Source organism: Phodopus roborovskii, unplaced genomic scaffold (genome assembly GCF_943737965.1).
Source record: "Phodopus roborovskii unplaced genomic scaffold, PHOROB, whole genome shotgun sequence".
NCBI lineage: Eukaryota > Metazoa > Chordata > Mammalia > Rodentia > Cricetidae > Phodopus > Phodopus roborovskii.
The window spans coordinates 10843386-10865676 of NW_026126599.1; the positions used below are offsets into that span (position 1 = coordinate 10843386).

The 22291-nt window shown below is 43.2% G+C and overlaps 1 protein-coding gene across 1 annotated transcript in view; it reads left to right on the top strand.

Moving 5' to 3' along the window:
• Flt1 (fms related receptor tyrosine kinase 1) overlaps positions 1-22291 on the top strand; it is a 158070-nt gene that overhangs the window by 15729 nt on the left and 120050 nt on the right. Inside the window, exons 2-3 of the mRNA XM_051205137.1 lie at positions 7342-7438; positions 7809-8035. Coding sequence (XP_051061094.1) covers positions 7342-7438; positions 7809-8035 — 324 coding nt within the window. The remainder of the gene's footprint in view (positions 1-7341; positions 7439-7808; positions 8036-22291) is intronic.

Below are 22291 nucleotides of genomic sequence, written 5' to 3' on the forward strand. Positions count from 1 at the left end.
TCCCCTAAATCTCCCAGCTCCCTCCTTCCTGTCCTGGCCCAGCAGTTCAAACAGAGAAGCAGCAACAAGTGTTCTGGTTGTGTGCTTGATAAGCATCCTTTCTTTGACTATGTTGTTGATTTAAAGGCATTTAGAACAAATAGGGCCAGGGTCCCAGTAAATGATAGTACCAGTCCGTAGCAAGCACGAGGCACTAAAAAAAAAAAAAAAAAAAAAAAAAAAAAAAAAGATAAAGGCAGGTGTTTGGGGGTGGGGGAACCTCGGTGTTTTAAAATGTAATTTGGGTTCACACTTGGGGCTTTACATGTTCTCTGGCCATACAAATCTCGCCTTGTGTGTAGTGTGTTTGCAGGTGAAACATGAGTCCTACAGCCTTCCTCCCCTCTTCTTGGGAATGAGCCAGGAAGGCCCACTCAGTTGTATCAACACAGGGATTAGATTTGATGCACCACAGCGTTCATGTCACACCATCTATAAGCACTGGTACAGAAGCATGACCCAGGGCTAACACTGACATACTCTATTAAATTCACAAGCTCTGGAGGACTTAGCTCCTCAGATACAAATTTCAGTAGCTTCTAGAAATTTACAGTTGTTCTCCCCAATACCCCATACCTCCCCAACACCCCATACCTCCCCAACACCCCACTGCCAGCCACGATGGTTCTTTGCTATTCAGACTACGGGATGTGGGCTTTTAATAAGCTCCGTTGCAAAGGGGAAACCTTCTTTTATTATGAATTGTGTTTAATTGACCTCGCATAACTTTGGGAAGTGGCTCATTGTCCTTCAGTTCAATTTTTTGAAACATGATAGTTGGATTATATTTAGATAAAGAGGCCGTTTATCATGTAGGATTATGTTCTGTTGGAAACATGATACGCAAAATGAAAAGCAGATGTTCCACATCTGAAATAAGCCTATATACAGAGCTTTGTGTTTAAAACACGTAAATTAGAAGGCAGGTTCTTCATTTTTGTTTTGTTTCATTTCATTTGAGAAAGGGCCTTACTGTGTAGCCATGGCAGGCCTGCAACTCACTATGTGAAACAGGTCGACCTCAAACTCAGGGATCTGCCTGCCTCTTCTTGTGGAGTGCTGGGATTGAAGATGTATGCCCCCACACCTGACAAAAAAAAAAAAAATCAAGAACTTTACTACAAAATGAAACAAACAAAACAAACAGTAGTTTTCTTAACAGATTTCTATCTACATCTGAACTGTCAGTGTGATCCAATCTGATTAAAATTCTCATTAAATAGTGCATATTTTATGCAGTTAGAAATGATTGAAATATTAACAATAAATTGAATTTAAAGTGTTATGATGGAGTCGACAGTGAGGATAGTTTGTTTTTTTTTTTTAATGTATTGTAAAACTTGTACATGAATAGTGATGTTACCACATGAAAGATAAATGATCAACCTTCTAAAAATTTAAGATACAAAACAAATGTAACACCTCATGTTAAGCACTGGTAATAAAGGTATGTGCCACCACACAGCACTATTGTTTGTTTTTAAGATTTATTTTATTTGGAATTGTGTGTATGTGCACTTTTGTGTGTATGAATGTGTGAGCATGTGTGTTTGTGCAGGGAGACCAGAGACATCAGATTCCCAGGGACTGGAGTTGCAGGTGGTTATGAGCCACCTGCTGTGGGTGATGAGAACCAACTTGGGTCCTCTGTGAAAGCAGTACATGCTTTCTGTCTGAGTTTGTATGTGGTTGTGTTTTCAGTTCTTTTGGGGAGGTATTTAGGAATGTAGTTGCTGGAAAATCCACTAAACCAATGGTTAACTTAGTATTAGGGTTTTTAAGTAGCTACTGTTTTCTAAGGTGACTGCACTGTTTTAAAATCCTACCAGCAGAGTCCCCACTCTTAATTTCTCTACCCTGCTTATGTGACAACACTGGGTATTGCCCTCCTCTTATGACTTGGCTATCCTGGCACTTTAGTAAAGTGGCTTTTCATTGTACTTTTGCTTTCGATTTTCTTACTGACTAAAGGTGTCCTTCATTTTTTCATATCTTCTTTGGGAAAATATCTGTTCAGATCCATTGTCAATTTTCCGAATTGAGCTATCTGACTTTTTATTAAGCATACCGTATTCTCAGCATGTGATGGTGATATTGTTGTTGATGGTGGTGGAGGTGATGATGACAATGGTGATGGTGATGATAGTGGTGGTAGTGATGATGATGATACTGATGGTGGTGGTGGTGATGGTGGTGGTGATGATGGTGATGATGGTGGTGGTGGTGTTGACGGTGGTGGTGGTGGTGATGGTGATGGTGGTAATGATGGTGATGATTGTGGTGGTGGTGGTGATCATGGTGATGATGGTGGTGGTGGTGGTGATGATGATGGTGGTAGTGGTGATGGTGGTGATGATGATGTGGTGGTGGTGATGGTGGTGATGATGATGTGGTGGTGGTGATGTTGATGGTGATGATGTTGATGATGATGGTGGTGGTGATGGTGATGGTGGTGATGATGATGTGGTGGTGGTGATGTTGATGGTGATGATGTTGATGATGATGGTGGTGGTGATGGTGATGGTGGTGATGATGATGTGGTGGTGGTGATGTTGATGGTGATGATGTTGATGATGATGGTGATGATGGTGGTGGTGATGGTGATGGTGGTGATGATGATGTGGTGGTGGTGATGTTGATGGTGATGATGTTGATGATGATGGTGATGATGGTGGTGGTGATGGTGATGGTGGTGATGACGATGGTGGTGGTGGTGGTGATGATGATGGTGATGATTGTGGTGGTGGTGATGGTGGTGGTGGTGGTGGTGGTTCTCACTGTGTAGCTCTGCCTGGTCTGGAACTCAATATGTAAACCAGACTGGACTAAAACTCAGAGGTCTCCCTACCTCTTCCACCAAGCTCTGGGATTAAAAGTGTGTGCTACCATGCCCAGCCTAAACATGAGGTTTCTAATTTGTTATAGAAAGTTGTGACCTCAGAGTCAAAGGTCACAAAGGTCAGAGGCTGGAAGAGGTTGTATAAATGAGTCTCACCTCAGATGCTTAAGTAGATTCTTTGTGGCCACACTGGGCTAGTTAGGAGCAGGACCAGAAAGGGAGGAAGTGGATGACTCAAAATAGGAAGGATGCTTCATGATATACTCAGTTGTTCATTGCTTAATGGCAAGGATACTTCCTAAGAAATGCATGTTAGACCAAGTCCTTACTGTGAGCACTATAGACTATGTGTACCATAGACTTGTGTGTATACAGTAAGTGGGACATGCTGTTACAAGATCTATGTCCCCACTACGGTATATACTTTTCAATATGGACTAAAGTGTGGCATTGTATTTACTAAAATGCCCTCCTTAAAGAGAATAATCATGTGGTTCTGTATAATAAGGTCTGCTAACATTTTTGGAAGAGAAGCTGAAGGACTTATCTTCACTCTATGTTCAACATCCTGGTCCTCCCCAAGAGCAGCAAGTGTCCTCATTCACTGAGTCATCTCTTTAGAGTTTCTGAACAGACCCTTAAGTGATTGCAAGGCTACCACCCTAAAGACCTCTGGGGAGCTTCTCTTAAACCCATCATTCAGCCCTGAAGAACTTTTGAAGGAGACTCTGTCTGGTCTTGGATTAGCTTTCACAATAAAGCCACCATGCATTGCTTGGAATTGACTCAGTCTCTCTGCTAAAGTTAAAGAATGCATTCCATTTTGCACAAGAAAATGAAGGCAAGGGTGGAGGGTGTGTCTCCTTCACATAGGAAGGACAATAAAGAGCTGAAAAATAATGAACATGTGCAGAAAAGATCAATACAAAGTTATCAGTGTTTAATAAGAACAAATTCATGGCTGTTTGTTTTTGTTTTCATTTTTGAGAAAGGGTGTTACTATGTAGATCAGGCTAGCCTCAAACTCATAGAAATCCACTTGCCTCTGCTTCCCAAGTCTTGGTGCCAAGCACAACAAGCTTTTTTTGTGAATGTGTGTGCTATTTGCTACAGTGATTGACCCTAAAAGAAACTTGACAACAAGCCTATTGTCCTCGGCTGCGTCAGGATTTTCCATTATTATGGCAATACTTTTCCTGATGCAAAAAGGTTTCTATGTTTTTCATACCGAAGTTGACTTTGATGGTGAGAGAGAAAAATTATTCAAGTCCAGATGATAAGGCTACTGTGGCAAACAGTGGAAAGTTTTGATACCCACCCAAGCTTTACAATGGGGAATCATTAACATGGAGTACTCCACCCTTGAAAATGGGCAACCCAACTCTGTGCTACCCTGAGCAAGGATGTGTCTACTCTGGGTACCACTAATGATGCAACATGTGTCTGATGAGCAACAGATGTTTACAAGTTGGTACCTGGACTTTTATTGCTGGGAAATGGATATCCAGCTGCCTCAGAGAAATGGTTTTGGGGAGGCGGTTGAGAGGGTTTGTTTTGCTTTGATTTTTTAAGACAGAGTTTCTCCATGAAATAGTCCTGGCACTCACTCTGTAGACTACGCTAGCCTCTAATTCACAGAGATCTGCCTGCCTCTGCCTCCTGAGTGCTGAGATTAAAGGTGTGCACCACCACCAGGCTAGAAATGTTTTAAGGACTAATAATATTTTCTAGAAACACTAGAGAATGTTTTCCTTACTAGTTTTCTGTTATCTATAGTTGCTGCTTTCTTGAGATGGGGCCTGATTGTGTGGCCCAGGCTAGCCTTGAAGTCACAGTCCTCCTGCTTCAGCCTCCCAAATGCTGGGATTATAGATAGGTGCTATCATATCTGGTTCCTCATGTGAGCCCAATTTCCTATTCACTGAAGAAGGGCCTTAATGCACCCACCAACTCAGAAATATAGTATCCTTATACTTTTTTCCTTTTCTAAATATCCTTTTTAAAAGTATTTTTTATTTTATTATTATTGCTGCTGTATCTGCATGTATGTCTGTACACCACATGGGTGCCAGAAGAGGGTGCCAGATCCCCTGGTACTGGAGACACAGATGGTTGTGAGCCATCATGTAAGTGTTAAGATTCGAACCTGGGTCCTCTGTGTGAGCAGCCAGTGCTCTTAACTGATGAGCTCTCTAGCTCTTTCTCCTTTTCCAAAATGGCTGTTATCTAGCTTCTTCACTCTAAATGAAGAATTCTTTGGGGATAGTGAAGACAAACTACACGGTGAAATTTTATTTTCTTAAGATTTTTCCCCTAAACTTTCCAGTAACACCATTTCCCTCCAGTGTCTCTAATCACTCATTCCATGTGGTGTCTGGGTCAGAAGACAGTACAAAGTGTAGAGAAGACACTGTGGAGGACTTGGTCCTTAAGGGACTTTTGCAATTATACTTCCTAGCTCTCAGGCATGTACCTTGAAGCCACAGTTTCCCTTGACAAGGGTTGAGACATTAGTATTCCCAGCCACCCCCCCCCCCCAAGAAAGATTAATACAGCTGGGAACCTCAAGTTGTGAAAATAAAGGTTTCTTCTCATGGCCTCTCCTGCAGGGTAAGCTTTGTCAAATCTACCTAGACTGAAGGTAATTGCAAATAATGCCAGAATTTTCCGCAGGAAGCTGTGCTGGGTCTTTCCCAGCACAGAGACAATTGCTCAATTAAACCCCCAAAGTTCCATGACACAAGAAAGACAGAAACAATTCTGGCCTGGAATATTTTTAGGGTAGGTGTCACCAACCACTAGCTGTGGCTTTAGGAAAACCTACTGTTCTCGGGGGTCATCGCACCAGGAAACTCAAAGGGATGAATAAAATACAAAATTTGTTCTTACCCAGGCAGGTTGGCTTCCATGGGTTTTGTGGCAGAATGTAGGTCTAGATGAAGCAGTGGCTTTAATTTATTTAAAGTCTTGAGTATTCTGCCAATTAATTTGTTAATAATTTGGTATATTTTACCACCACAACATTTAGAAGATGGAAGGCTCACCTAATGTCTTCCTTTAAAATGTTATACCCAACAGAACACTTTCTAGCAGCAGTTATGCTGGGAACGTGTGCCCCATGGTGGGCAGTGAGTCAGCCTCTTGTACGACATGGTTCTGAGCCTGCACCCTTTGCATGGCGGTAGAACATGGATGCTAAGGGGTGGCAAACTAAGGCCACACAGTTGGAAAGAAGGAAAGGGAGCTACCTATGCAATATAGAGTTTTGAAGTGTCCCAGAGAAACACTGGCAATCACAGTCAGGTGTGGCCCAGGGATTTGACACAAAAACCTCACCTCACACATCTGTAACCTGACAAGGGAATCTAGAGGACTTCAAGTTTCTCCCTTTACTGCTGTGAAAACCCATTTTCAAGTAAAAATACTCACTAAGATTGGTTACAAGTATATCTGTCCCCAAGACTCCCACTCTCCCAATCCCCATTCTTTCCTAGGGATCACTGTCCCTGGCTTCCAACCTTGACTTTTACCTGTCATTACAGTGGTCAGGAAGAGGAAGGAGGGGGAAACAGGGAGGGGTAGAGCAGGAAGAGGAAGGAGGGAGAAGGGGGAAACAGGAAGGGGTAGAGGAAGAAGGAGGCTCTAGCCCATTAGATGCTGTTCGGAGGGCAGAGAGAAGCTCAAAGAGTCATACGCCTCAAAGAGTCCAAATGGGAGTCAGACATGCAAGAGAATTCAGTGCAGTTCATAGAGAGAAGAGAGAGACAGAGACAGGGACAGAGAGACAGAGATGTCCAGACCCACATAGTCCCTGGGATGGATGTCATTATTGCATTGTGTAAAGACACACAGATTGCAACCCACTTTCACGTGCCTTATTTTACTGCTGCCCAATGATCCCTAGTGGGCTTGCCAGATGCTGTATAAGAGTGAATAATCCGTTTTACCCGACCACTTGAGGATTGTGCAAGACACAGATTATGCAACCCACACCAAGTAGCTTCTAAAACTGACTGAGTCTAAAATTAGTTTTCCAAATGAGGAAACAAGTTTAGAAAGAAAAATGACTCAATGACTGGCCCCAAATATTGCTCAACTAATGAATGAATGACATCCAGAAGCCACAGCCAGGCATGGTGGCTCACATTTGCAATCCCAACATTTGGGATGTTGAGGCAAGAGGTTTGTCATGAATTCTGGGCCACCTTGAGCTACTTAGTGAGACCCTGACTCCAGGAAACAAACAAAAAGTAAGGAGAGAGAGAAAGAGGGAGAGAGAGAGAGAGAGAGAGAGAGAGAGAGAGAGAGAGAGAGAGAGGGAGGGAGGGAGGGAGGGAGGGAGGGAGGGAGAGAGAGAACTTGCATCCGGTGTATCCTTTAGCACATGTTAAAGGAAAAAAGCAATCTTTTAGAAGAGGTAATGAACCATTTACAAATAACACATATAAAATTTTCTTTTACAGGATCTGGTTCAGGGTCAAAGTTGAAAGGCCCTGAGCTGAGTTTAAAAGGCACCCAGCACGTCATGCAAGCTGGCCAGACTCTCTTTCTGAAGTGCAGGTGGGTAAGGTGGGTGTGGGTGCAGTAATTTGGATGTTCCCAAATCAAACCCTCTGACTCCCTGATGGATAAGTCACGTCAGAACCAAAGGGAGAGGGGCAGAGCCTCAGGGGCTCCTGTTTTAAGCCTCATGTAGAGAATTTGTCCTATGGAGGTGAGAGCTTCATGCACCTTGAGTGAACGATGCCTAAATATCATCACCTCTCTATCCTGACCATGGTGGTAACGCCCCTTAGACTATGTGGCTTGTTTTTAATGAGGCAGATGGACACTCAGGAGGCCTGGAAATACTGTTCCTGAGAATAACAAACGCTTCAGCCCTGGTCCTGAGCCTGGCCTCAGCCTTGACTGTGCTTTGCTTTGGTTGCAGGGGGGAGGCAGCCCACTCATGGTCTCTGCCTGCAACAGTGAGTAAGGAGGAGAAGAGGCTGAGCGTCACTAGATCTGCCTGTGGGAGGAAGAACAGACAATTCTGTAGCACCTTGACCTTGAACATGGCACAGGCCAACCACACGGGCCTCTACACCTGTAGATACCTCCCCAAATCCGCTTCCAAGAAAAAGAAAACAGAATCTGCAATCTACATATTTGTTAGTGGTAAGAGGTCACCCTCCATATTCTCCTTGCTTTTGTTTGGCATTGGGTCTGAGGTCTTCTGTGACTGGGTGAGAATACGGTTTTCCTGGTAAATATGACACAAATGGGCAGCATAGGGCTACCAGTCTAAATGCAGAAACCTGCATTTTTTTTTTTTTTGTGCTCAGCTTCAGCTAGAATTTTCAAGAACCCAATGAGTTCAATGTGCCATGTAGGAAGAGACTCTTGTCTGTTTAGTTGACTCCTACAACACCAGAACAGGGTTTAGTGTAGCTTGACCAAGTGGTAGGATCAGAATTCCAGGTCTTAATTATTGAGATGTTCAGTCTGTGGTGCAAGGTGGTGGGCCTTCAGCATGATGCAATCTATTACATATTAGAATTATAAAATATTTTGGGGGAGCTGGGAATAAATATAGGTCAGTTTAAAGCTCTGGATATATACATACACATGCAAGTGCACGTGTACACACTCACACACACACACACACACACACACACACACACAGGGTTGGGGGTGTGATCGAACAGCTTTCTCTACTAAGTTAATCATTGAGGGACTAGATAGATAGCTCTGCTGTTAAGAGCACCTGCTACTCCTTAAGAGGGCCCAGGTTCATCATGGATTACAGCTGTCTGTTACTACAGTTCCACCGGGTCTGACACAGTCCTTAGGCACTGTGCACACATGGTACATATACATACATGCAGACGAGCACTGATACACATGAAATGAAAATAAGCAAATCATTAAAAATAGTAATATAATAACATATAGCATTGCCACTATCTCTTAAGACTGTCCATATTTGTTGCAGTTGGCTACAGTATATTAGTTCACTGGCAGTAAGCAAATATTAGTGAAAGAGCAGACATATTTTGGTGAGGACAAAAGGCAGAAATGGGTCTTTTGGTCATAATGTTGCAGCACTGCCTTTTGCATCCTTAGAGAATGATCAAATGACGAGATATTCGAAGGGAGGGATTTAAGCCCCTCAACAAGTAGACATCAATGATAGAAGTCACTCCCAGAGGAAGACCGCCATTGCTGTGCCCATTCCTCCTTGCTCAGTTCTAATGAAACTGGAAACTTGTTGAGATCTAAAGACCGTAATATGAAATCATTTTGCACATCAGTCACAAACTCTGGTTGTAAAGAAACAAAGCAGACAGCCATCAGCCTCAATAGAAAACACAGGTGGCTCAGTGGTTAAGAGCACTGGCTGTTCTTCCAGAGGGCCTGGGTTCAGTTCCCAGCACCCACATGGCAACTCACAAATGTCTGTAACTCCAGTTCCTGGGGATCGCAACACCCCCACACAGACATACATGCAGACAAAACACCAATGCACATAAAATAAAAATCAATGAATCTTATTTGAAAATGCCCATTGTGAGCCTACCTCTTGGCTGGATAAATTGTGTCTTGGAGTTAGATTCCTGAGCAGAGTATGTAATTACCCAGATCAGGAGACAGTCATCACAGTGAGATCGTGACAGTGAGCTCTTTCCAGCTACTGTCACTGGAATTTCCTTTCCCCACTGAGGTCGAGCCCAGGACTTTATACATGCTAGCCAAGCACATTCTCATATCCATAGCCCTTTTGTATTTGGGGGATAGGGCCCTCACTGAGTTGCCTTTCTGTCCTTGAGCTCACAGTGTAGCCCAGACAGGCTTTAAAATTGTAACCCTCCTCTTCAGCCATCGAAGTAATGTGGTCACCGGAGTAAGCCACACTGTGCCTGGCTGTCACCTTGATTTGGACTGAACCACTATTATGGCCCCGCTCCTCAAATTCTGTTCCTACAATTTGCCTTCTTCCAGGGTTAGCTCACTTTGCCATCACAGGGAGGCCACAGCCCACTTAAAACTAAAAGTGGCCAGGGAGCTTCAGGTGAGGAGGGAAGAGAGAATGGCAGGCAGGAAGTGAGGTGGATGGGAAAGCTGCAGAGAACTGCACAGGCCAAGGGGGAAGCAGACATGGCACCTGCTGCCTGGGCATACTGAGCCTTGCACTTTCTTTTTGTAGTTCTACAGAACGTACCCTATGGGATATTTGTTCCTTCTGACACTTGAGACAAAGAGCTTTGCAGGAGGCCCTGGTCTTCCTCTGTCTCTTAGAGGATGGGGGAGGGAGGAAAGCATCCATCCACATTAGAACTCATCATCAACCTTTCTCCCGTGGGTTTGGAAGACACTGCTTGCAAGCAGACATTGAGATGAATAACGATAATAATAACACTAGTAATGTCTTAACTCCTAATAAAACAAGATTCAGTGATTTCCCCTTTAACTCCTACACCATTCAATAGATCTCACCAGTTCATGGAATCAGCAATTCCAATGTATACCCTCCACTCCATGTCCCTTTCATCACTGAAGAGAAACTTCATTACTCATACTCATTCCCATTGCAACTATAAAATAGAGCAGATCCAGCAAAAAAGCCATTACTCTGCATGGTAAACTGCTGGTTAACACAAATTCTGGGAGCGTAAGGCCCAGGAGCGTCTTCACTGCTTATATCTGTAGTGTGTCATCTTGGAAAGTCGGGATGCATAGCCAGAGTCATTCGTTCCACGGATAAACGAACTGCCTAACACCCGCCATACGGAAGGAATACCGTGCTCAAACTGATACTGAGGATATACTTCGGATTAGTAGGAAAATGTGCCAAAACTAATTCCTGATGTCTGTCATAGAATGGGTGGGGAAATAATAGCCACCATGTCATGGAATTATCACCTATTTTGTTGCCTTTTTCTGGAGGTTGTCATTAGTCTCATATACCTCCCTTAAGCCTAGATGATGATTTACTAAACAACTGGAACTCTATTGCCAAAACTTTAATTTTTTTTGTTTACATTACTTTAGTTCTCTTCTGAGATAATCAGGGTTTCTTCCATTTTTATTGATCACTCCCACAGAGATGCACAGTAGCCATTGGGCACAAAGCTTGTCTCTGATAATGCAGACATTGCCTCTGAGGTTAATGAATTCCGACCTTTTACACTACACACTAACTGGCTGTCACTCACTCCTCATGGAATAGCTATTGCAGGAAGTGTTTTTTTGTGTGGAATCTACAGATGAGTTGACACTTCATAGTCACATCTTAGAAAGATGACAAACCTTGTATAGATATGCTTTGAAAAGCATCTGTGTAGCCCCAGGGGTTTGGAGAAAAAGACTCAGGCATGGAGAGCTTTTCCTGTTTACTGCCAAATACAGGAGGTGAGCTATAAGCAAATAAGGCACAGTCACCAGCTAAGTTCTGATGTGGGCAGAGAATCCAGTAGCCTACAGAACACCAGTTACCACTACTCTGTCTCCAGGATTTGTACCCGGCCACCAAGCCTTCCTTCCATTAGAACACTACATTCGGATAATTTATTATCCAAGGAATTGTGTCTGACTACTTCAGTTGGCTTAACTAAGTTGGCTGGCACATTAGAATTTCCACTAATATAACTTCTTCCATTTGTTAAAGTTTCCTTTCGCATAAGCAAGTGGTTGTGTTTATAGAGTGCCATTTATGCCCACTCCTAATCCAGATGCTTCACTTTACAGAGAGCAACAGGCTCCTGCAATTGCAGGATGGAGTAGACCATCTTTCCCTGAAGTCTCAGGGCCAGACTGAAGGAGGGAAGCCATTAAGGGGTGGTTTGTGCCTCACAGCAGGAGAGAGCGTGATAGAGAAGCGAGAGCTGGTAGCTCTGGGGAATGCAGTCGGCCTGGTAAATGACACTGATGTGAGGGTCATTCCCTGGGATATACTCTTGATGTGGTCTGGACAAATGGCATTTGAATGAGAATTGCTGTTAAAATGGAATTCTCCAGAAAGTGTAGCTATGAAGCTTTGGCTCATAAAGAAATGAAGCATCACACTGCACCTCTCCCTTGCTCTTCCTTACAAAGTATCTCCAGAGCTGTCTAGGCACCTCTGTCTCCTGTGGGAAGGAAAGGATTCATACTTCAGGTACTTGGGCAGGGATTTGGCTATGGGATGGTCTTTTCTTGAAGTCGAAGGATTTCTTTAAAAGTATCTTTATATGAGTTTTATGTGGACAGCAGGAAACTGATCCACAGAGGTTTTGGTGTGGGGGGTGTGTGCGCGCGTGCGCATGCGTGCAAGCATGCACGTGTGAGTATGTGTGTGCCCCAGTGAGTGTGTGAAGATCAGAGGGAAACTTCACAAATTACTTCTTTCCTCCCACCATGGATTTCTGGGATCAAATGCAAGCTATCTCACCAGGCCTGGCTCTGCGCTCCTATTGGCAGGGGTCTGTCTACAGATATTGATAGCAAACCTAGTATGTGTAACAGCCTGTGGTTTGCTCCATACGTGGTCCAGAAGACTGAAGTATAGACTTATACAGTTCACTGGTTACTTTGTAGGATGATGGTGCCAGTTTGTGGACCTTTAAAACAAAGCCCGCTTTTATTTTTGCTATTCCTGGAATAGCTATGGTTTAGAAGAGTTTTCTCTAAATGATGAAAAACCCCATCTCTCAGACCTTAGTGATGCCCCCACTGGCCCACTCCTCCTAGAGGGATCTGTTGTGGAGTTTTGTTCTGGGGTGTTGTCTCTGGTTCCTGCAAGTTGTCACTCCTAGCCCTTCAGCACAACCAGCAGCAGATGCTCGAGGGTTGGGTAGTTTTTTTTTTTTTTATCTCACGTGGTCACATGAACACATCAGGGTAAGCAATGTCTCCCTAAAGCCTGTGGGCTCTATGCTGGGAAGTTGAGGTGAGTTTCTGAAAGTGATAGTAGTAGAAGGGTGATTTGCATCTGTAGAATTCTATCTCAAGTGGGTCTTCTGGAGAGTTCCTAGGAATTTTCTGACCTGTCTACATATAGCTTCATCAAAAACCAAGGTTAAGTTTTGCTACGGTCATTTTCACTTTGGTGAAATTATGAAAGAAATATTTCTGTCATTTACAATAGGCACAGACCTGCTTTGGAACTGTAGATTTCCTCCTTGGGAAACAGGACCCTCTGTGTCCTGGCTGCGTGCTCCCTCTGGGGCTTAAGCATGAAGGAGATTATCCATTCTATCCATCACACCATGGTGGCTGATTGGGACCACATGGCCAGAGTTCAGAGAGGAGTAACTTAACTCGACCAATTTCCTTTTCAGCAACACAGACTTTGATGGAAGACACTCTTGATGTCTCTAAGCCCCACAATTTCATGTTTCTCTTAAAGAAACATTTGTGTCATTAGACTCCTCACCAGGGTGGAAGCCATTCCTGTTGCTGATGTTCTTGGCATACTTTCTGTTCATCTAGAATGTTCCTTAGATTGCCATCTTAGCTCTGTCAAATGTCCAAGTTTCTACTCAAAGAGAACAATTTCTGGTGTTTGCTAGACTACGCATCTGAAAGATCTGGCATGTGGGTTCTGTAAGCCACATCGATAAGCTTTGCTAGCAATGATACCTGTGTGTGCCTGCAGGCGTCTAACAGAATTGCACAGGCACTCAACAGTAATCAAAATGAGCATAGCCTCAAACACGCCACTTGGACACAGCACACAATTTTAAAAAGTTGATGACTGGGGATAGAATTATGAACTCTCCAGCTCTCAGTGAGGTCTAAAGGCAGTACGATTAGCTGTGTGTTCTCATTTCCCCCAATACAGTAATCAAGATGTGAAAAATAGTGGATTGAAACTTTATAAAGTTTTAAGAATTAAAAAAAAAATCCCATCAAGCAATCTTTTTTTTTTTTTTTTTTTTTTTTTTTTTTAGGAAAACGAGCAAGAGGTTTTCTCAAAAGACATTCCCTTAAACTGAAAAGGCTTTAGGTATCTGAGCTTTTGTAACTTTAACACTCTGGATGGAATGCCTGTCCCATCTAGGGATGAAAGGGCAGCAATCTGTGTCCCTACAGCGGGTGGTGCAATGCTAACACTTGGTGATTCCCCCGTACTGTGGAATTTATTTGTTCTCTAATTAGTTGCATCTTCCTTGAGCCACACTGACCTGTATGGCTGACATGCCATTCAGCACCCATGATCCCTTCCTTCTTTCATCAGATATCAGTTAATAAGTGGCCAATGACATGGCAGAGCCTGAACTTCATATTTGTTTTGAACTCCTGCTACGGTTCTTACGAGGTCTTCAACCTTGTGCAAAATGATTGGAAGGATAATAGCTAGTGTTAAAGGGACCACATTCTCTACACTTTACAAATTTTAACAGGTACCAACGTACCTGCTGTTTTGTTTCTGTATATGTATGAGTGTGAGTGAGAGAGAGTATGCATGAAGAGGGTGTTGGATCTCCCAGGAGGTTGTCAGTTGCCTGTTATGGGTGTTGGCACCTGAACTCAGGTCCTCTGGAAGAACAGCAAGTGCTCTTAGCCATTGAGCCATCCCTCCAGCTCCATTTGTGGGTTTTTAAAAAAAAAATGACGTTACTCATAGTTTACATAAAAACTCACCAAAATTGATCAGGAGGAACTAAGACATCTGGGGTGCCTTCTGCAACTATGGGGATGCCCCCCATTGTTCACACCTGCCAGAGTGGTATCACTGATGAGCCAACATTTACATTCATAATAAAAAAAAAATGTGTAGATAACCAGTTTATGTCAGAGTGACAGAGCTTTACAGTGTAACCTAGGCTGTCCTGAAGCTCTGCAGAGCTGACTGGCTTTGAACTTGTGGCAGTTCTCCTATATCTGTCCCCTGAACACCATGAATAAAAGCCTGTGCTGCAATGCCTGGCGTAGGGGTCATCTTGATGTGTAATCTTGAATTTAGAGTAATACATGATGGCACACATCCATCATCATAGTGTCACACAGGATGGTTTCACCTCCCTAAAAATTCCCCGTTCCACTTAATTGCCCCTCCCCCACCCCAGGAAGCCACTCACACACACACACACACACACACACACACACACACACACACACACACTCACTCACCCTCACCAGAATTTTATGTACGTGCCTCATACAGTGTTTTTTATAGGTCAGTAATATGCATTAGATTCCTCCATGTTGTGCAATGGCATCTTCCCCCCCCCCCCTTAATCCCAGCACTAGGGAGGCAGAGGCAGACAGATTTCTGTGAGTTCGAGGCCAGCCTACATTAAGAGTTCCAGGCCAGCCAAGGCTCCATAGAGACACCCTATCCCCAAACAAACACAAAACAAAATAAAAAGATTCATCCATGTTTTCTTATAACCTTGATCTTTCTTTCCTTTCTTCCTCTTCTCCTCCACTTCCCCCTCCTCTCCTCTCCTCTTCCTCCTCCTCCTTCTGTCTCATGTATCCCAGAAAGGCTTCAGCTTTGTTATGTGAGGATGACCTGAGATTACAGGCATGCACCAACACACATGGTTTGTGTAGACCTGGGGGTCAAACCCAGGACTTCATGCATACCAGGGAAATACTTAACCCACTGAACCTAATCCCTAGACCTTTAGCCCTAAGTAATATACTCCTGTCTGGAGATACCACAGTTTATTTGCCCCTTCACTTACTGAAGAAGGTCTTGGCTGCTTTGCAGTCTTGGCAAGTATGACTAAGATGCTTCAAACATCCACAGACAGAGCTATCAACTCCTCAGGTGAATACCTAGGACCATAACTGCTGGATTGCATGGAAACTATATGATTGCTTTTAAGAAGTTGACAAGCTGCCTTTCAGAGTGGCCATCACAGCCACACCATCTTACATTCGCACCAGCAATGAAGAGAGTTCATGTTGCTCTACAGCTGTGGGCTCAACCTTCCTAACGTCGTGGCCCTTTAACACAGTTCCTCATGTTGTGGTGGTCCCCAACCATAGAATTATTTCATCACTACTCATAACTGTAATTTTTATGTTGTTATGAATTGGAATGTAAATATCTGATATGCAGAGTATCTGATAGGAGACACCCAACCCTGGTCATGACCCCCAGGTTGAGAACCACTGCTCTACAGCCTCATCATTATCCAGTGTTGTCAATGTTCTGGTCTTTAGCTGTTCTTACTGGTATGTAGTGATGTCTCACTGTTTTGGAGTAGATGTCCCCAGTGGCATGTTTGAAGCATATATATTATTTGGTGACACATATAGTGGTGTCTCATTGTATTGGAGTATATCTTCCCAGTGTCGTGTTGTGAAGCATATTTATTATTTGGTGAGATGTTTTGTGAGCATCATTGGCTGACTTTTTATTGTTCCGATATGATCTTTGGCAGAGGATCCTCATTCTATGCTTAAGACTTTGACCCACTCTGAGTTAATCTTTTGCAATTTTGTATTTATGTCTATTTTTATCCATGTGCACGAGTGTTTACCTGACTGCCTTTTCAGCAAGTGCTGCTAGAACAAGTGGATATCCACTTGCAAAGAATAATTTTTAAAGTAGGGCCTGAGAGATGGCCCACCTGTGAAGGTACTGGCTACGCTTGTGGAGATCCTCGGTTCTATTCCTCGTACCCACCAGGCAGCTCACAACCATTTGTAACTCCAGTCTGGGGGATTCAGTGCCTTCTTCTGTTGTCTCCTTGAACACCGTATGCATGTGGTGTACAGACACACATGCAGACAAAATACCCACACACATAAAACAAAAATAAAAAAGTACAAGCCTGGGTGGGAAATAGGGGAGATGATGGCTTGGGTGTGGCCATCCTGTACTTATGTGAAAAAAGATCAGGCTGTAGAATTGTCTTTAGAACCCTGATGGCAGAGTACCTGAGCAGGGGGGAAGTCAGGACAGGCAGAGTGCATAGTGACTTGAGGAGGCACTTTGGGGCGTGAACTGTCTTGGGAGGTGGAGATCCTTCATGTGCAGGGATTCGGGACAAGGCAGGTGCTCACTGGACGGGACTGGATGGAATGGGATGGGACTGGATGCTCCTGTGACACCTTTCTAGTGCTGAGATTCTCCTGGAAAAGGTGCCTGTCATTCATGGCTAACTTCTTGGGCCTATTCCATTGCAACCCAACAAGCTAAGCTTCATTACAAATTCTATTTGTGGTATGCCAGTATATCAAGGTCAGTTGCTTATGCTTTCTAACTATCTTTTATACTGAATTTCATGTCAGAGAATGGACATTATCAATTAAGCTTCAGGTCCAGGTCTGGTTCCCAGTGAGGTCTCTGACTGTTCCATCTTCGCTTCGGCATCCATCCCAACTTTCCTGAGATGTACATTGCTACCAACTAGAAGCCTGCAGGCCAGGGTCAGGGCTGATAGGAAAGCACAGCACTTTTGGCTGCCAATACTTAATAGTTGGAAGAATTGAAAATCTGATTTCCTATTTACTTTAAAAGTTGGACCAGGCTGTAGTGGCGCACATCTTTAATCCCAGCATTCGGGAAGCAGAGGGAGGTGGATCTCTGAGTTCAAGGCTAGTATGCTCTACAGAGCGAGTTCCAGAACAGTCAGGGCTGCACAGAGAAACCCTATCTCAAAAAACAAGCAAAATGACTCATATTGTCACTTGGCACCAGCTGTAAGCTGGAGCTACCCTCTTCAGATACAGCTACCACGCCCACTAGCTGGAGGTGGGTTCCTCTACTCACCTGCCTTCTTTGCTGGGGCCCCAGTGTGGCTAAGAAGGGATCCAGTGACCAGAGCTTGTTTCTAACCATTAGCTTTCAACTTGCTTATATACTGCTGGGTCCATCAGAAGGTTCTGTGTTTTCTCCCATTGTGTGTGAACAACAGCCAAAGTAATGGCTTTCCCATGGGTGACACAGGTGTGTCAGGATGGGAAACCTGAATTCCATTTGGTTCTGCCATTCCTGTGCTTTTGGAAGGTCCTTCCTTCCCTGTGGGTCTCTGTTCCCTCATCTATAAGGACAAGCCACACGGAAGTGTCTGTAACATCCCTGGGAGATTTCACAGTTTCATGTGTCCAAGGCAAAGAACAGTTATGATCAAAAAAATAAATGCTTCCAGTTTTGGAGTAGAAAAGTTACACCATCTTTCTCCTTTTCTGTTTCCCCCCTCCACCCCACCCTTTCATGCCTTCTCTCTGAGATGCAGTTCAGGTTGTCTGGTAAGCAGGACATGGGCATGGGCCAGGCTTCTTTGTATGAGTACCTAGGAGAAGGAAGGCCTGCCCTATACCTAGCATTCCATGCTCACTGAGGTCCTCCATAGATCAACTTCCTTTGTGCTGCACATTTTAAAAAAATAGAGGTCTCATTTCCCCCTTCCAGGCAGAATTCAGAACTTAACCCCAGGAATGGGAGAGGCCATTCCTGCTGTATGACAAGTGCATGCCTCTTTACACCTCAGACTGCTAAGGACATGAATCCCGAAATGTGTTTGTGCATAGAGTTGAATCATCATACACACTTTTCAAACCATCTCAGTGGATGTCTTCTCCAGAAACATCTTTGTCCATGAGTCATAGGCCCATTTGTTTAGCGCTGCTGGACAGTAGACAGAGAGGGTGACCCTGGTTCCCTGTTAGGGGAGGAACTATAGGAGGGCAAGGCTGAGCCATTGTCTCCTTTCTCTTCTGCTGCTGTTCAGTCCTCTGCTATAAGGGAAGCACTGGGAAGCCCAAGACAGACAGGTAGGTAGTAAGGAAAGGCCTTCTTGGGAACTGTGCCTCTTACTTTGTAGCACACAAATAATGAATTGCTAATTTTAGGGGTTTTGTTGTTGTTGTTGTTGTTTACAATGGCATCTTGGATGGTAAATACAATGGCCCTTCTCTGTGTCCCCTGCTGTGGCAGACATGTTTTGTGTAAGGTATCTGTCCTTTTGGCAGAAACCGATGAGCTTACTGCTGAGTGTTAGCTTTTGGATGTGAAAGTTCTCCACAGGCTACTGTGTTTGAATACTTGGTCCTTTGCAGTGGTACTGGGTTGAGAGTCTGTGGAACCTTTTAGACCAAGGTCCACTGGTGGATATAGGCCACTGGAGGTAGATCTGGAAGATTATGGCCCAGCTTCCCATCAGGTCCAGCCTCTGCCTCTGATTCTTGGCCAACACCACGTGAGAAGCTGTGGCTATATGCACCCTCAACCACAGACTGACCCACTTCAGTCTCTGCGCCCGCCGCTGTGATGAACTGAATTTCCTGAAATACAGCCACCGAATCCTCCCTTCCTTAACTTACTGGTATCTTGTTGTAGCAACAAGGAAATTAACTAAGGCACTAGGCCAGCCTCAGCGACATTTTTTTAAATCCCTCTTAAATGTGGAAGCTGATCCTCTGGGTAACCAGGACAACACTCCAGAGGCTACCAAGGTGCACACCCTGTGTGATGCACACCTCTTGCACACTATGGGCAAGCTTTGTCCGTCTAAATGAAGACAAAAAGGCTTTCATTGTTCTCTCGCTGACTCAGAGCCACCAGGGAGAACCGAGGACACATAATGGCTTTGGCACAAGGGCAAATTCCGTCATTTGTCAGTGGCCTGGAAAGGATGCGACTTGGGGTTGGATAGAAAGACTGTGGGACCCAGAGGGTGAGCAGAAGTCATTCCAGCTCAGAAAACATGGTCCATGTGGCGATATAGTCTACATACTGCACGATTCACCTGTTTACAATAGAGAGTTCAGTGGGCTTCAGTGTGTTGACGAAACATTCCACTTCCTTCAGAGGAAAGCTGACCCCGTGGTCCCAGCTCCATACCCACAATCCATGCCTCTTCTGTCCTTAGTAAGCCTCTTCTGGATATTGCACCAGAGTCCAGCCATGCCTGGCTCCTTTTACACAGTATATTTTTGAGGCTCCCCATATTGCATCATCCTCTTTTCTTCCTACAGCTAACTGAATCGTGCTACATGGTATAGATAGACCACACGTCAGTGATCCATGTATTTGCTGATAGATATTTCAGTTTCTGCTTCCTGACTTTCTCTTTTTTAATTGTTGTTTTTGTTTTGTTTTGTCTCTCTATATAGCCTTGGCTATCCGAGAACTATGTAGCTCAGGCTGGCCTTGAACTCACGGCAATCCAACTGCCTCTGCCTCCCTAGTGCTGAGACTAAAGACATGGTAGTACCACACTTGGCATATGGCTACTTTTAATTTAGTAGTACTTCAGTAAATACAGTATACAAGCTTTTGTTGTGGATATAAGTGCCCATTGTCTTGAATGTGCACCTATAGGTAGAATTTCTGAGTGGTAAGGCAGCTAGTTCTGTTTAAACTTTGGGGGAAATAACTACTGTTTTATTGTTTTGTTTTAAATGTCATTTTACATTTCCATCTGTTGTTCCTTATCCTTGTCAACATTTGTTATTATGTCCTTTACAGTTAGCCATAATGGGTGTGAAGTGGTCACTCATAGCTTTGATTAGTATTTTCCTGATGGCTCATGATCTTGGACAACTCTTCATGTGTTTATCGAATCCTTTGTATCTCATTGTGAGAGAAATATCAGCCCAAGTTCTTTTGTGTTATTTTTTTAAAATATCATTTTTATTATTTATTTCAAATTGTGTCTGTGTGAGTGTTTGCGGGTTCCAGCCGAGGCCAGAAGAGGGCATCAGATTCCCTGGAGCTGGAGTTACATGGGATTGTGAGCCACCCGATGTGGGTGCTGAGAACCGCACGTGGGTCTTTTGCAAGAGCAATCAGTACTCTAACCTGTTAAGCCATCTCTACAGCCCCACCCTCTTGCAGTCTTAAATGGAGTTGTTTGTCTTTATTATTGAGGTATAAAAGGTCTTACATTTATTATTATTTCATATAATATCATAAATGTCTCATGTATTTTTTATCTAGATTTGTATGTATTATAGATATATGTGTTATATACTGCTTAAAATGTATTCAGGACTAAATATACCTTTTACATTCTATGTACAAGTGTCTTAGCAGATACAAATATTTTCACCCATTCTTTGGGAGGGTTTTATATTTTCACTCTCTGGATAGTCTTCTTTGAAGACTAAAAGTTCTCAGTTTTGGTAAAATGTATTTTGTCATTTGTCAGTCTTTTTCTTTCTCCGTTTATTCTTACTTTATTCTGGCTTTAACATGTAATTATTTTGTTGGGATTTGTTTTGATCGTACATCCACACTCATTTGATAGCTTTGTTGTAAAGTCTCCAGTCTGGGCGTCATTGTAACACTGACCTCATAGGATGAGTTAGAAAGTTTTCTTTGTTCTATTTTTTTGGGGAAAAGCTTATGAAGAAGTGGTAATCTTTACATTTGGTAGAATTCATTTTCCATCTGAGCCTTGGCATTTCCTTGTGAGCAAGTAGGTTTGTTTTGTTTTCTAATAACTGATTTAATCTCTTCTTGTAGGTTTGTTTGGACCATCTACCTCTTGGTATTTCCAGTAGTTTGTGTTTCTCTAGAAATCTTTCCATTTTATCTGTCATCTAGGTAATGTTACATGACCATATTGCTTCATACTGCCTATACTTCCATGAGGCCTGTTCTCATGTCTCATATCTCATCCATAGCATTTTCTGGTCTCTCTTCAAGTTCCTCTTCGACCAACTTGTTGTGTAAGAATAGGTCATCTCTAGTTTTTTTTTTGTTTGTTTTTTTTAGTCTCCCCAATTTTTGTTACAATTACTAAATAACACTCTGCACTAATTCTATTCTTTTGACTTTATTGAGGTTTGTTTTATGGTCTAGGATATGCTCTGTGATTGAAATTCTCCATAACAGTTAAGAAAAAGGTTAGCCTGCTTGGACGAGTAGGGTGTTCTATTCATGTGTAAGTATGGTTGCTTACTACTGTTGCTCAAGTATTTTGTTCCTCTGTCTAGTTATTCCACATTAATTGAAAGTAATATGGGGCTGGAGAGATAGCTCAGTGGTTAGGAGTACTGGCTGCTCTTACAGAGGACCTGGGTTTAATTCTTAGCACTCACATGATAAACTGCCTACGACTACCTATAACTCCTATTCCAGGTGATCCAATGCCCTCTTCTGACCTCCTCCATTGCATACGGACACACACACACACACACACACACACACACACACACACACACACGTAAATCTTTTTAAAGATTATTTTGTCTGATGTCACAGGCACTCAACAGTTACCATGTGATAGCTAAAAAGCTGTTTGAACTAAGAAACACTTATCAGACAATGTAAATCTGTGAATAATGCTTCCTTTTCTTTCTTTTTTCTTTCTTTCTTCCTTTTTTTTTTTTTTTTTTTTTGCTTATATTTCAAAGAATTTTTTTTTCACCAATCAACAAACCATCCTGAGTGTTAGATATAATCCATAGTGAAAGCCTTTGTAATACAGATGTCTTCATAGGATGGGTTAGTGTTTGTCCTCTCCACTTCTTCAATAAATGAAA